This window comes from Cotesia typhae, unplaced genomic scaffold (assembly GCF_013202065.1).
Source record: "Cotesia typhae breed Kobodo isofemale line unplaced genomic scaffold, CoteBio_Ctyphae scaffold_13, whole genome shotgun sequence".
In the NCBI taxonomy this organism is placed as follows: Eukaryota; Metazoa; Arthropoda; class Insecta; order Hymenoptera; family Braconidae; genus Cotesia; species Cotesia typhae.
The window spans coordinates 7,096,835-7,107,850 of NW_027423774.1; the positions used below are offsets into that span (position 1 = coordinate 7,096,835).

General features: G+C 33.5%; 2 protein-coding genes across 2 annotated transcripts; both read right to left on the reverse strand.

The window, feature by feature from the left end:
- Nucleotides 1–39: 39 nt before the first annotated feature.
- On the reverse strand, nucleotides 40–3,788 carry Cct5 (chaperonin containing TCP1 subunit 5). The gene is made up of 6 exons (XM_074255373.1): nucleotides 3,515–3,788; nucleotides 2,610–3,034; nucleotides 2,353–2,545; nucleotides 1,608–1,877; nucleotides 1,100–1,285; nucleotides 40–684 (listed from the first exon to the last, which is right to left on the reverse strand). Exons 1-6 carry the CDS (start codon nucleotides 3,620–3,622, stop codon nucleotides 244–246), a joined length of 1,623 nt encoding a protein of 540 aa, XP_074111474.1. The 5' UTR covers nucleotides 3,623–3,788; the 3' UTR covers nucleotides 40–243.
- Nucleotides 3,789–4,812: 1,024 nt separating this feature from the next.
- Nucleotides 4,813–6,288, reverse strand: LOC141535449 (uncharacterized). The gene is made up of 2 exons (XM_074255374.1): nucleotides 5,098–6,288; nucleotides 4,813–5,006 (listed from the first exon to the last, which is right to left on the reverse strand). The coding sequence occupies exons 1-2, from the start codon at nucleotides 6,142–6,144 to the stop codon at nucleotides 4,938–4,940; spliced, it is 1,116 nt and encodes a 371-aa protein (XP_074111475.1). The 5' UTR covers nucleotides 6,145–6,288; the 3' UTR covers nucleotides 4,813–4,937.
- Nucleotides 6,289–11,016: the final 4,728 nt, after the last annotated feature.

Here is an 11,016-nt window from a genome sequence, read left to right on the forward strand (position 1 = left end):
TTTTTTGTTGTACGCATTAGCTAAATAAAAGACAAGCCATTAAAATTTTTATTACAATTTTATTTGATTTGTTAATTACTCATTGTAATTTTAATTGTAGTATAAACGTTAATGTTTAAGCGTAGTGACAAATATTTTTATTAAAATGAACGTGATTTATTATGTAGCATTTAAAGAATCAATGTTTGACATTAATGTAAAAAATATCAATGAGAACGATTTGTTAATAATTAAAAAAAAAAATTAACGATCGGCTGGAGAACGTACATCGTCTATTTTCAAAATCATTTTAACTAACTGAGTCGCCAATAAAATTTGTTGAGTTTTGCTCTTGAGTGATTCGATGACATTCTGGGATTTCATGTCCAAAGTTCCTACATTCATGCAGTCAATACCGAGAGCCGGGTTTTTCTGAGCCAACTGAGAAGCCTTTGCTTCAGCGAGAGCGTCAACAGCAGCCAGACCGGAGTTGTCGGCTAACGCCATTGGGATAGCTTCCAGAGCATCGGAGAAAGCTCGGAATGCGTACTGTTCCAGAGTGCTGATGCTGTCAGCTTGAGCAGCACAGGCCAGTGCACATGAAATTTCCGAAGCTCCGCCTCCGTAGACGATTCTCTCGTCAGTTATCAAGTTACGTACTGCGCAAAGTGCGTCGTGCAATGAACGTTTAGCTTCTTCAATAATCTGTTAAAAAAAAATACACGATTAAGAAATTACCTTTGATCTTGGAAAATATTGACATTTTTACAGATGTAAGCTCATTCCGGCATTACACTCATCGAGACCTTTCATTTGAGTACCCACATCAATTTTCCATATATTTTATATATTTATAAATATGAATATATGAAAAATATATAAAAATGCTTGTGGGTACGCAAATGAAAGCTCTCGATGAGTGTATCATCGGGATGAGCTTATATCTTTAAAAATATCAAAATTTAAGAAAGTACAGTGCAATTTAACAAAAGTCATTATTTAATAAAGCAAAATTTTAATTTTTTTTAGTTCACAAGTCACGGCAGTCACATAGTGACTGCAAGGTTGCTAGTTTTTATTGTTCATTATTAAAAATAATTTTAAAGTAAAACTTTCCTACCATTTTATTTCCACCACGAATAAATATAGTAACTGCCCGAGAGTTTTTGCACTCTTCGATGACCAACATGCGGTCTTTGGTGGTACCAAAAGTAAGTTCACGAACAACTCCAGCGTAACCAAGCTTGTCTGGAGTCAACTCCTCGAATCTCGGAACAATTCTGCCTCCAGTAGCAATTGCAATCAACTACAACTCAAATAAATTTTCTTTAATTAATTTTTTTAGAACTAAACAAGTAATTAATTAATTTATAATTTTTTTTAAACCCTCAGATCTCATAATCTTTGAATCATAGGAGCCCTGCAATGAGTCAGTATTAAAGTTAGCAAACTTAATTACAAAGTAAGCGCACGACGAATGGACGCGAGTCCACAAGGAGATTATTTACAATTTATATAAGTCATTTAACTCTAATACCGACCATCGCCCTCCTCTAAGGTGCTTTGTCATCATTGGGTAAGTAACTTATTAAATTTAAAATAAATTTATAATTAGTACTTATAATTACCTCAATTTCGGGACCACCGACCCATCTTACGGCTGGCAGTTGCTTCTGCAGCAAGAGATGGTTAGCTTCGTCGTCGAAGCCCCACTGACAAATAGCCAGGGTTGCTCCAGCAGCCTTTACTTGGTCTACCATGCTGGTAAACTTCTCGCGCTCGTACTCGCGGAGCTTTTTGTAGTCCTCCACTGAGGTTACATCCAACTTATGCTTGGTCTTGGGCTTTGGTGGCTCGAATGGGCAAGTTAAGATTGCTAATTTTACATCTTTCAATTTCTGAAATAAAAAATTTTTTTTTAGATACTAAGTCTTTATGGAGGTAATAAAAAATTAAATGTAGCAGTTTTATTAGTTTATTATTAATAATATAAATAATAAAAAATAAAATAATACTGCATTTATTTTGCAAGGTGTCTGAGCAGGAAATATATTTAAAAATATACCTGGAATTCTCCTTGCTAAATTATTTTTTTTAAAAATAATAATAATAATAATAATAATATTAACACAAGATTTGTTGTATCTAAAAAAATCAGTAATAAAATATTCAATATTAATGATTTTTGGTCGCCGATATGGCTTTTTTCTACAAGGTAGTCAATGGAATCATTGATGCGTATGTTGATTTAAAAAAAAAAAAAAAAAAAAAAAATCTAAAAAATAAATGTAAAAAAATAATATGAAAAATTAAAGATAAAGTAATTTTTTTTTAAATTAAAATTCTTGATAATTTAGAAGTTTATCAAATTACCTTAGGCATTTGTGGGTGACTGAAATCTTTATCAACAACGACACCGCGTACCAACATAGTGTCTTCCAATCTTCCACCAACTTTACCTTCAAGCTTAATCAACTCGAAGTTAACATCGCGTTTCTCCAAATCAACAACAGCCATAACAGCATCAACTGCAATTTGGGCCATTTGTCGGTGATATTTGTTGATGCTAAAAAAAAAAACTCAATTATTTAAATGTTAAATAAATTAAAAAAAAAAATTTTATAATTTACATTTTAGAACCAAGAGTAGTCATAGCAGTTCTGATCAAAGGTTCCAAGTCATTGGGATTGACTGGAAACTCTTCTGAAATGTTGCTGAGATGCTGGGCCGCGTATTGAGCAGCCAGTTCGAAACCGTCTGCAATACGAATGGGGTGAATCCCCTTGTCCAGAAGGCTCTCTGCTTGCTCCAAAAGAGCTCCCGCGAGAACTACAACTCCCGTAGTGCCATCACCGATCTCGTCATCCTGGGACTGGGATAACTGGACCATCAACTTGGCAATTTCATGGTCTACGTCCATATTCTTGAGGATCGTTGCTCCGTCATTGGTGACTGTTACGTCGCCGTCCGGACTGACCATCAACTTGTCAAGGCCTCTGGGGCCCAAGGATGTCTTGAGGATGTTGGCGACATTTCTCGCCGCGGTAATGTGAGACTAAATTAAAAAAATAATTAATTAATAATTTATTATTTAATTAAAAAATAAAAATTAAAGTTTGAATTAAAAAACAAAAAATGTTTCTCGTCGTTTTAGTCAGACATCTTGTGACCATTTATGGTCACAAATCCATGGCACACCCCCCACTCAGTTATTTCACAACTTCTCAATCTTTATAAATAAATATTTAAACAAAATAACAGAAATAGTTTATAATTAATTATGATTGAATAAAATAAAGTAATTGTAAGTTTATTTTCAATGGAAAATTAATTTATTAAGATAAAATGCAACGCCATTGAACATCACGTGGCGATAAATTTTTAGTTTAAGAAATAAAATATAAAAAATTGAAATAAATATAAATTTATTATTTTTTAACAAGTAATAAATAAATCTGAATAATTTGAGGCACTTTGTTTTTATAAATATATATATTTAATTAATTAATTTAAAGTAAAAAAAAAAAGAGCGTACCTTGATCGCATCGCTGCCGGTGAGTCGTTTCTGATTCTCCTGATCCCGCAGAATAATAAATGGTCGCCCGTATTCGTCGAACGCAATTGATCCCGGAAAGGCCGTCATTATCGTGGGATTATATAATTACGGCAAAGACAAAAATTACGTACTATAAAGTATAAAATTATAATAAATAAATTAATACTTCACATAAAATAATGAGATTTTGTTCGGAAATTAACACTCGATGATAATGACACGGTTTCTTGTGGCCATTTTAAAGGTCTACAGTAACTCTGTTGATTTACAAGAGAGTCGAGCTTGGGCGAAGGACGTGATTGGTGGGAAGTTTGAATCGATATCAGCCTTTAAGTTGTCGCTTCTAATGCAAGCGGACTTAAAGTTAATAAGTTGTATCCCGTTTCCGGTGCAATTGAAAGCTTTTGATAACGGCAAACTGTCAAAAGAAATTACAATTGACAAGAAATATAATACTGAAGTCAGCGGTCAGCTGTCAATTTTAAAAATTTTTTTAACAAATCAATTCCAATAAACAAAATGCTTCTAAAAATTTTCACATGTGAAACTTTTTAATTAAATTTTTCTTTTTTCATAATTTAATTGCTACAAAATTAAAAAAAATTTTTTAATGTCTGTCAACTTCAGCAATATAATTAATTTAGCATATATTTAATAATTTAAAAAATTCTATAACAAATAAATTATGGCAAAAATAATTAGAAAAAAAATTGACCTGTATAAATTTTAAAAATAAAAAATGCAATTTTTTTAAAATGATTTTTTGAGACAATTTTTTTTGTTGAATAAAATAAAAAAATTATTAAGTGACACTGCTAAAAAATTTTTTTACATGATAAATTATTAATAAAAAAATTCATTTCATTTACAAATATTTATTTAAAAAAAAATTGTCATTTGTCAGCTGATCACAGTATCATAATTTGATTAATTACACTGAAGTTAGCAGACGTCTAAAAATTTTTGATTTTTTTTTTTTTTTTTTAATTAAATTACAACTAAAAAAATTACATTTAATTTAGCTTTCACTTCACAATTTTTTAAATTTTTCTTAACAAATAAACTTTTTTTTAAGCAAAAAAAAATTATTAAAAAAATAGACTTGTAAAAATTATAATAAATTAAAAATGCAATTTTTTAAAAATAATTTTTTAGAACAAATTTTTCTGTTAAAGAAAGTTAAAAAATTGTCAAGTGACAGCTAACTTTAATGTCATACTAAAAAAATATTTTTAAAAAATTGCACTTGTAGTTTTTCAAGTTTTTTACATGTGAAATGTTTTTTTAAATTATTTAATTAAAATTTCTTCAATAAAAAATTTATAAAAATTTTGAAATGTCAGCTAATTTCATTTTTATTTCGATTAGGCTTAATGAATTCATATAAACGTACGAAAGCTTGTCAACAATTATCAACAAATCTGATCCAAGTGGTGTAAATATACTCTCGGTGGATCACAGCGAGTGGATTCTTAAAAAAAAAAAAGTAAAATTAGTAATTTTAATAACAATTATTTTTTTACAGATTGTAGGAAATAAAAAAAATTGATAATGATAATTACTTGAGGATCTTTAACTATCAATCCATCGCGAGTGACTAATCTGCCGTTTGGAGTAACGCAGGCCCAGCGACTGACGCGTTGTTGATTAACAAAGTTTCCGACTCTATCTATAAGTCCCCACTGTAAAGTTGACAGATTAAATTTCCAAATCTCCGTAGGTGTATTATTAATGTGTCTGTATTTAGACGCAGATACTATTAAGCACGTGTCTTTGGTATCTGGATCACAATATTGTGACATACTGTAATTAAAAGGTCCAATTGGCGGCTGGTCCATCTTCCCATTTACAAAATTATTATGCGTGTTCTTATCTTGTCGAAATATATTCAAGTCTTTTTCAAATTCTAGGTCGTCATCATCGTAATCATTGAGATTTTGATCCTGATCGGGGTTTGATGTTCCCACCCAGCTCCAAGCATTCTTCTCCAAGTCAAACACCCGAATAGAATTAATGTTTTTACTGTAGAACAAATACATTTTGTTGCCGCTATTAATAATTCCCATTGATGATTTTTCAATTATGTCACATTTTGATGCTTCCACTGGCTTGGAAACACGCTCCCAAGTGTCCAAATTCAAACGATAAACATCCACCCTCAGCAGATCAGGGCGATTCGTTGTTTCGACGCACACAACTGTGTAATAAATTTTGTTATAGCAAAAAACATTCATTTGGCAAAACTGTGCAGTGTCTGGGAGAGATCCATCCAAAATTTGCTCTTCAACTACCTGGTTTTCTAAATCACAAGTATGTATCCTAGTTATCTTGTTCTGCATGCTGAATATCTTTAATTTTTTTAAATTGTTCTGATCTTCTTTCAGAATTCCAATTATTTTGTTTTTTGGATATGCCAGTAAATTACTACTCAAATTGATTACTTCAGTCCACGACTTTTCTAATATATTGTATGACCAAATTCCTGGACGGTGGAGATTATAAGTATATAAATAATCATTATCACATGTAATGAAAAAAATTGTATGAGGTTTTTCTGGATTGTCTTGAGTACTCCATAAAGTTGACACACGAATTTTAAATTCATACATTTTTTTAAAGCACTAATAACAAAAGAATGAACAACAATTTTTTTATTGAAAAATTTTATATAATTTATTGTAAATTTTCACTAACATATATTTTTTCTCAACTTAGGAACTTAACTTGCTCACACAGATTTTATGAAATAATGATGTTTCTTAGTTTTGGTTTACAAAGAGGGAGAACAAACAATTACTCATAAATTTTTATAATTATTTTTGAGCATCAGCTTAACATTCCTTACTATAAATTGTATAGTAATTTTTTTTCTTTTTTTTTTGTATTAAATAATTCAATATATTATTTTTAACTTAACATAAGTAACTAATTATCACACCAGTCATTAATCACCTTATTATATTTATTTACCAATGTATAGGAAAATATTTCAAAGGTGAAAACTGGTAAAATTATTTAATTTTTTCTTTTAGAAAATTCCAAGGAATTCTAAATTTGGTTTGAACAAGATCTTTGGATTTATTTGGCAAATTTGGATGATAATATAGCACGGCATCCTAACAAATATCCTCTAACGTTGGAACTCTGGTCCAAAATGAGTAGATTTTTCATTTAAATTCGTGCTAAAAAAAATTATTAACAATTAAAATTATTTATCAGACTAATTATTTAATTTTAACTAAAAATGATAAAAAAATACCTTGTCTAGTCGATCATCGGAGCTCTTATCGCAAATGACTAACTTACCATTTGGAATGACGCCAGCCCAGCGACGGAGGTAACATTGGTGTTCCAACTCCCCAAATTCACGAAGAAAATACTATTTTAACGATGTCAAATTAAATTTCCAAATTTTATCATCTGCATTTTTAACATTCACGTTATGACCACCTGATACAATTAATCACGTGTCATTGCTATCCGGATTTACATGACGGTAAGAATCTATGTCCCTTTATTGGTCCACACGCATGTTCATGATCCAATGACATGTAAGTAGCACTCCAGGTGTTAGTTTTGAGGTCAAAAATCCATATATAGTTTAAACCAAAGCTCATAAACATATCACGTTACAAATGCCATAAGGGCGTACCAAAAAATTTTTTTCGGGAAACAACGTATTTTTACTTTAAACGCATAGAAATGATGAAAAAAAATTTTTTTTTTAAATTTGAAATTAACTGAAATGATCACTTTGCTTGTGATTGACAGTGATCATTTTGAATAAAAGTAGGTTTTTTAATTTCTACCAAAATATCCTGTTACGTGAATGTTGGAACGCTTCACGTAATATATAATTAACCGTAACCCCTATTCTTTCCCGCTTCACAGAATTATTTTCGATTTGAAGAATGTAGAACGCTTCACGATTTTGCGTGTTTGAACGAGTTTTAACAAATGATTTTGCGTCATTGTATATGTCAAATTTTTTAAGTCCTAGTGGATAGATTTTACGAATTTCATAAAAAGTAAAATATTTTGCAACCACGCACACCAAATACGTTCGAAAATTATTTCTTTAATTTTTAAATTTACAACAAAATGTTTTTTAATTTCCGAAAATTATATACAATCATATCATTTATTAGCATTTTATAATTTTTTTATTTTATATCTTTTTGTAAAGAAAAAAAAATTTTTTTTTCTTAATAGTCTTATGAACGTGGACTTCCTTGTTGAAAAACTCCAATAAGATCCTATAAAAAGCGTCAAAAGCCACTTAGAAACCAATAAAATTTATGGGTTTCTAGGTGGCTTTTGTCGCTTTTGGTGGGATACAATTGGAAATTTTAAACAGGGTTGGCGCGATTTTTTTTACAGTGAAACTGTTTTTGTTCGGATTCAATTTTCCATTCACTTCCAGGAAAAAAAAAATAGTATAACATTTTAGAAATTGATCTTTGAAAAATTTTATTAAAAAATATAATAAGTAAGTATTTTTGTAATTTTAAAATTAAAAAATGACAAAAAAAATTTTTTCTTCGCATCTTGTAAGATTGTAGATTGACTAATCTACCGCAAAAATAAACAGAACAAAAACAAAAAATGGAAGATAAGTCAATTTTTCGATTTTTTATGCCCTAAAATAAGTGGGAATAGATAGATCCTCGACGCATTTCAACAATAGCTAGTGTTGGAGCACGTGAATCCTATTAAAGATGAACATTCTCCCTTAGGGCCCAGGGATGTTTATTATTTGATGCAGAAGTTTGTTAACGAGTGTTATACTGAATAAGTTATTTGAATGCATTTTGTCATTAGGTAAATAATTTTACTTGTTATCAAAGTAAAAATCAACTTTGTTCTAAAATTAATAAAAATTAGCGGCATTTTCTTGAAAAAAATTAATCAAAATTATTTTTCGGTTCGCAGGAGTAGAACTATTAAAATTTGCCTATATTCATTTATTCATTGACGGCAACGGCAAAATTCTATTACAGCTGAGTGTCTATTGCCACTTGGATAAATTTTCAAAACTTCTGTGTCGTTAGAAAATCAACATACCTGTTAAATGACATATGAATGGGACTCTTTGAACAGTGTCCAACAAGACAGATTGAATTTTAATTACTCATAGTATTGACACTGCTGGTTGAAGTTCAGGTCTTAACGGTTTTATCCAAATTTTTCCATATCGTGTGATTAATAATAATAATAATAATAATAATAATAATAATAATAATAATAATAATAATATTATTATCGCCGGACCCGATGAAAGATGACGACCCTGGCGCCTTAAGGACTTGCTTTAAGTGGACGGAGGAACTGAGAGTTGATCTCTTGGTGTGCTACCAACGTAGCGAGCCGGGGGTCAGCGGCTATATGGCCCGGATGCACACTCTTTGGAGTGATATGCATCCGGGGCTAGCGCATTTTACGCCCAAACACCTGCGTAATTATGCCGCTCATCTTCGGCGAAATAGAAGATCGCTTGTGCCGGACAGAAGGCAGTCTAATAGACTTTCCTTTCCGGCGCAACTACACCAAGAGCGACGCCGTTCCTCCTTGGACAACAACAATCCCTTTGTAGGACGGCAAGTAAGTATATCTAAAAAGATAACTTACTCCCAACAACAGCTTGACGCGGTAAACGAAGATCTCCGTGCAACCATCCTGGAGGACTCCACCCTGCTCACTGTGAGCCAGGTTGTGTATGGTGCAGCAGTTTCGGCTTTTCCGAGAGAGAGACATTGTCTCTCGATCGAGGCAAGGTTGAGACAGCGCATCTTACAACTTGGCTCCAAAATTGACAGATCCCGGAAACATGTCTCCCGCATTCAGTGTGTGATTGAGTTCGAAACAACTCAAAAAGCATACACGCCCCGAATTCGACGCATTGTTGCTGAACTTCGGTGGCGTCATCACACACTGAACAAGAGTACTCTTCTTGTCATCAAAGAAGAGTCTCTTAATAAATTGCGGGCTCTAGTGACTGCCAAAAAGTCACTAGAGAAAAGGCTGAAGCGGTTGGTCGACAACTCGTTGTTTCGATCCAGCCCTTTACGGTTTCTGACAGCAAAGACCGATGTTACTGGGACTTATCCAACACCTGAGCGGGTGGAAGCTTTTTGGACTGAGTTGTATGGAGATCAACCAAACGTGAACGCCAATACTCCAGCTCTGCACGACTTCAAAGCATTCTGTCGGGAACACCGTCGGCAGAATGCTGATGAAGAGAGCCCTGCAGTCAGTGTGGATGAAGTTCGTTCAGCTCTAAATGGCAGCAAAAATTGGGCTGCCCCGGGACCAGATGGCATTAATGTCTTCTGGTGGAAGAAGTTTACTTCTACCCACCTCCATCTGGCCTGCATATTTACATCGTACATTAGAGCTGACGATCCGATTCCGAACTGGCTTGTAGAAGGGCGAACCGTACTGATACCTAAAAAAGGTGACTTGTCTGACCCTAAGAATTTCAGGCCTATCACCTGCTTGAATGCGGTTTATAAAATTTTTACAAAAATTTTAAATAACCGTATCTTGCAGCAGATAGAGCCTGTATGGCAACAGATATATGAACAACGTGGTAGTAAAAGAGGCCTGTCAGGTTGCAAGGAGAACCTGATAGTGGATCGATGCGTCTTACAAGATGCGATCTACTATCAACGCAACCTGTCAATGGCTTGGATTGACTATCGCAAGGCATTTGACTCAACTCCACATGAGTTGATTTTATATCTACTCAAATGCCTGGGAGTCAATCCCGAAATAGTGGAATGCATTCGGCGTACAATGCAGCTCTGGCGAACGCGTTTTCACATTGGAAGTGGAAACGCATTGCACGTAACCGGAGTTGTAGAGTACAAACGAGGGGTCTTCCAAGGCGATTCCTTGAGCCCTCTGCTGTTTTGCATTTCACTGCTGCCTATATCTGTTGCTCTCCGTAAAACTCGTGGGTACTCTGTGGGGCCTCCGGGTGATCGAAAATATTCGATCACCCATCTGCTTTACATGGATGATCTGAAGCTATATAGTGCTGATGAAGATCATCTACAAGCAGCCCTCAACATCGTAGCAGAGTACACACGAGATGTCGGAATGTCTTTTGGGTTGGACAAGTGTGCGGTCGTACATCTGGCGAGGGGTAAGTGCTCTGATACTGGTGATGATGTCGAGTTAGTAGATGGGAGTGTCTTAAGACAATTAGACGCCGGGGAGTTGTATAGATATCTAGGAATGGAAGAGCACCGCATGCATGCGGTCTCTGAAGTCCGAACAACTCTCCAGAGCGAGTATGTTAGGAGACTCCGGAAAATTTGGTCCTCCGAACTTTCCGGCAAAAACAAAGTCTCAGCTACTAACATGCTCGCTGTCCCAGTCTTACTATACTCTTTCGGTGTCCTGAAATGGGCCCGAAAGGATTTACGAGATCTCGACATCAAAACCCGTAAGATCATTAATATGAATCGGAGCATGCA

Bases quoted from the DNA above. Each gene is read 5' to 3' on its own strand.
- Cct5 (XM_074255373.1), bottom strand. From the start codon at position 3,622: ATGACGGCCTTTCCGGGATCAATTGCGTTCGACGAATACGGGCGACCA. The intron at 1,878-2,352 runs GTAATTTGATAA...TTTTTATTTCAG, and splicing joins GTCACCCACAAATGCCTAAG to AAATTGAAAGATGTAAAATT. The intron at 1,286-1,607 runs GTAATTATAAGT...TTTGAGTTGTAG, and splicing joins TCGGTGGTCCCGAAATTGAG to TTGATTGCAATTGCTACTGG.
- LOC141535449 (XM_074255374.1), bottom strand. From the start codon at position 6,144: ATGTATGAATTTAAAATTCGTGTGTCAACTTTATGGAGTACTCAAGAC. The intron at 5,007-5,097 runs GTAATTATCATT...TTTTTTTTTAAG, and splicing joins TGATAGTTAAAGATCCTCAA to AATCCACTCGCTGTGATCCA.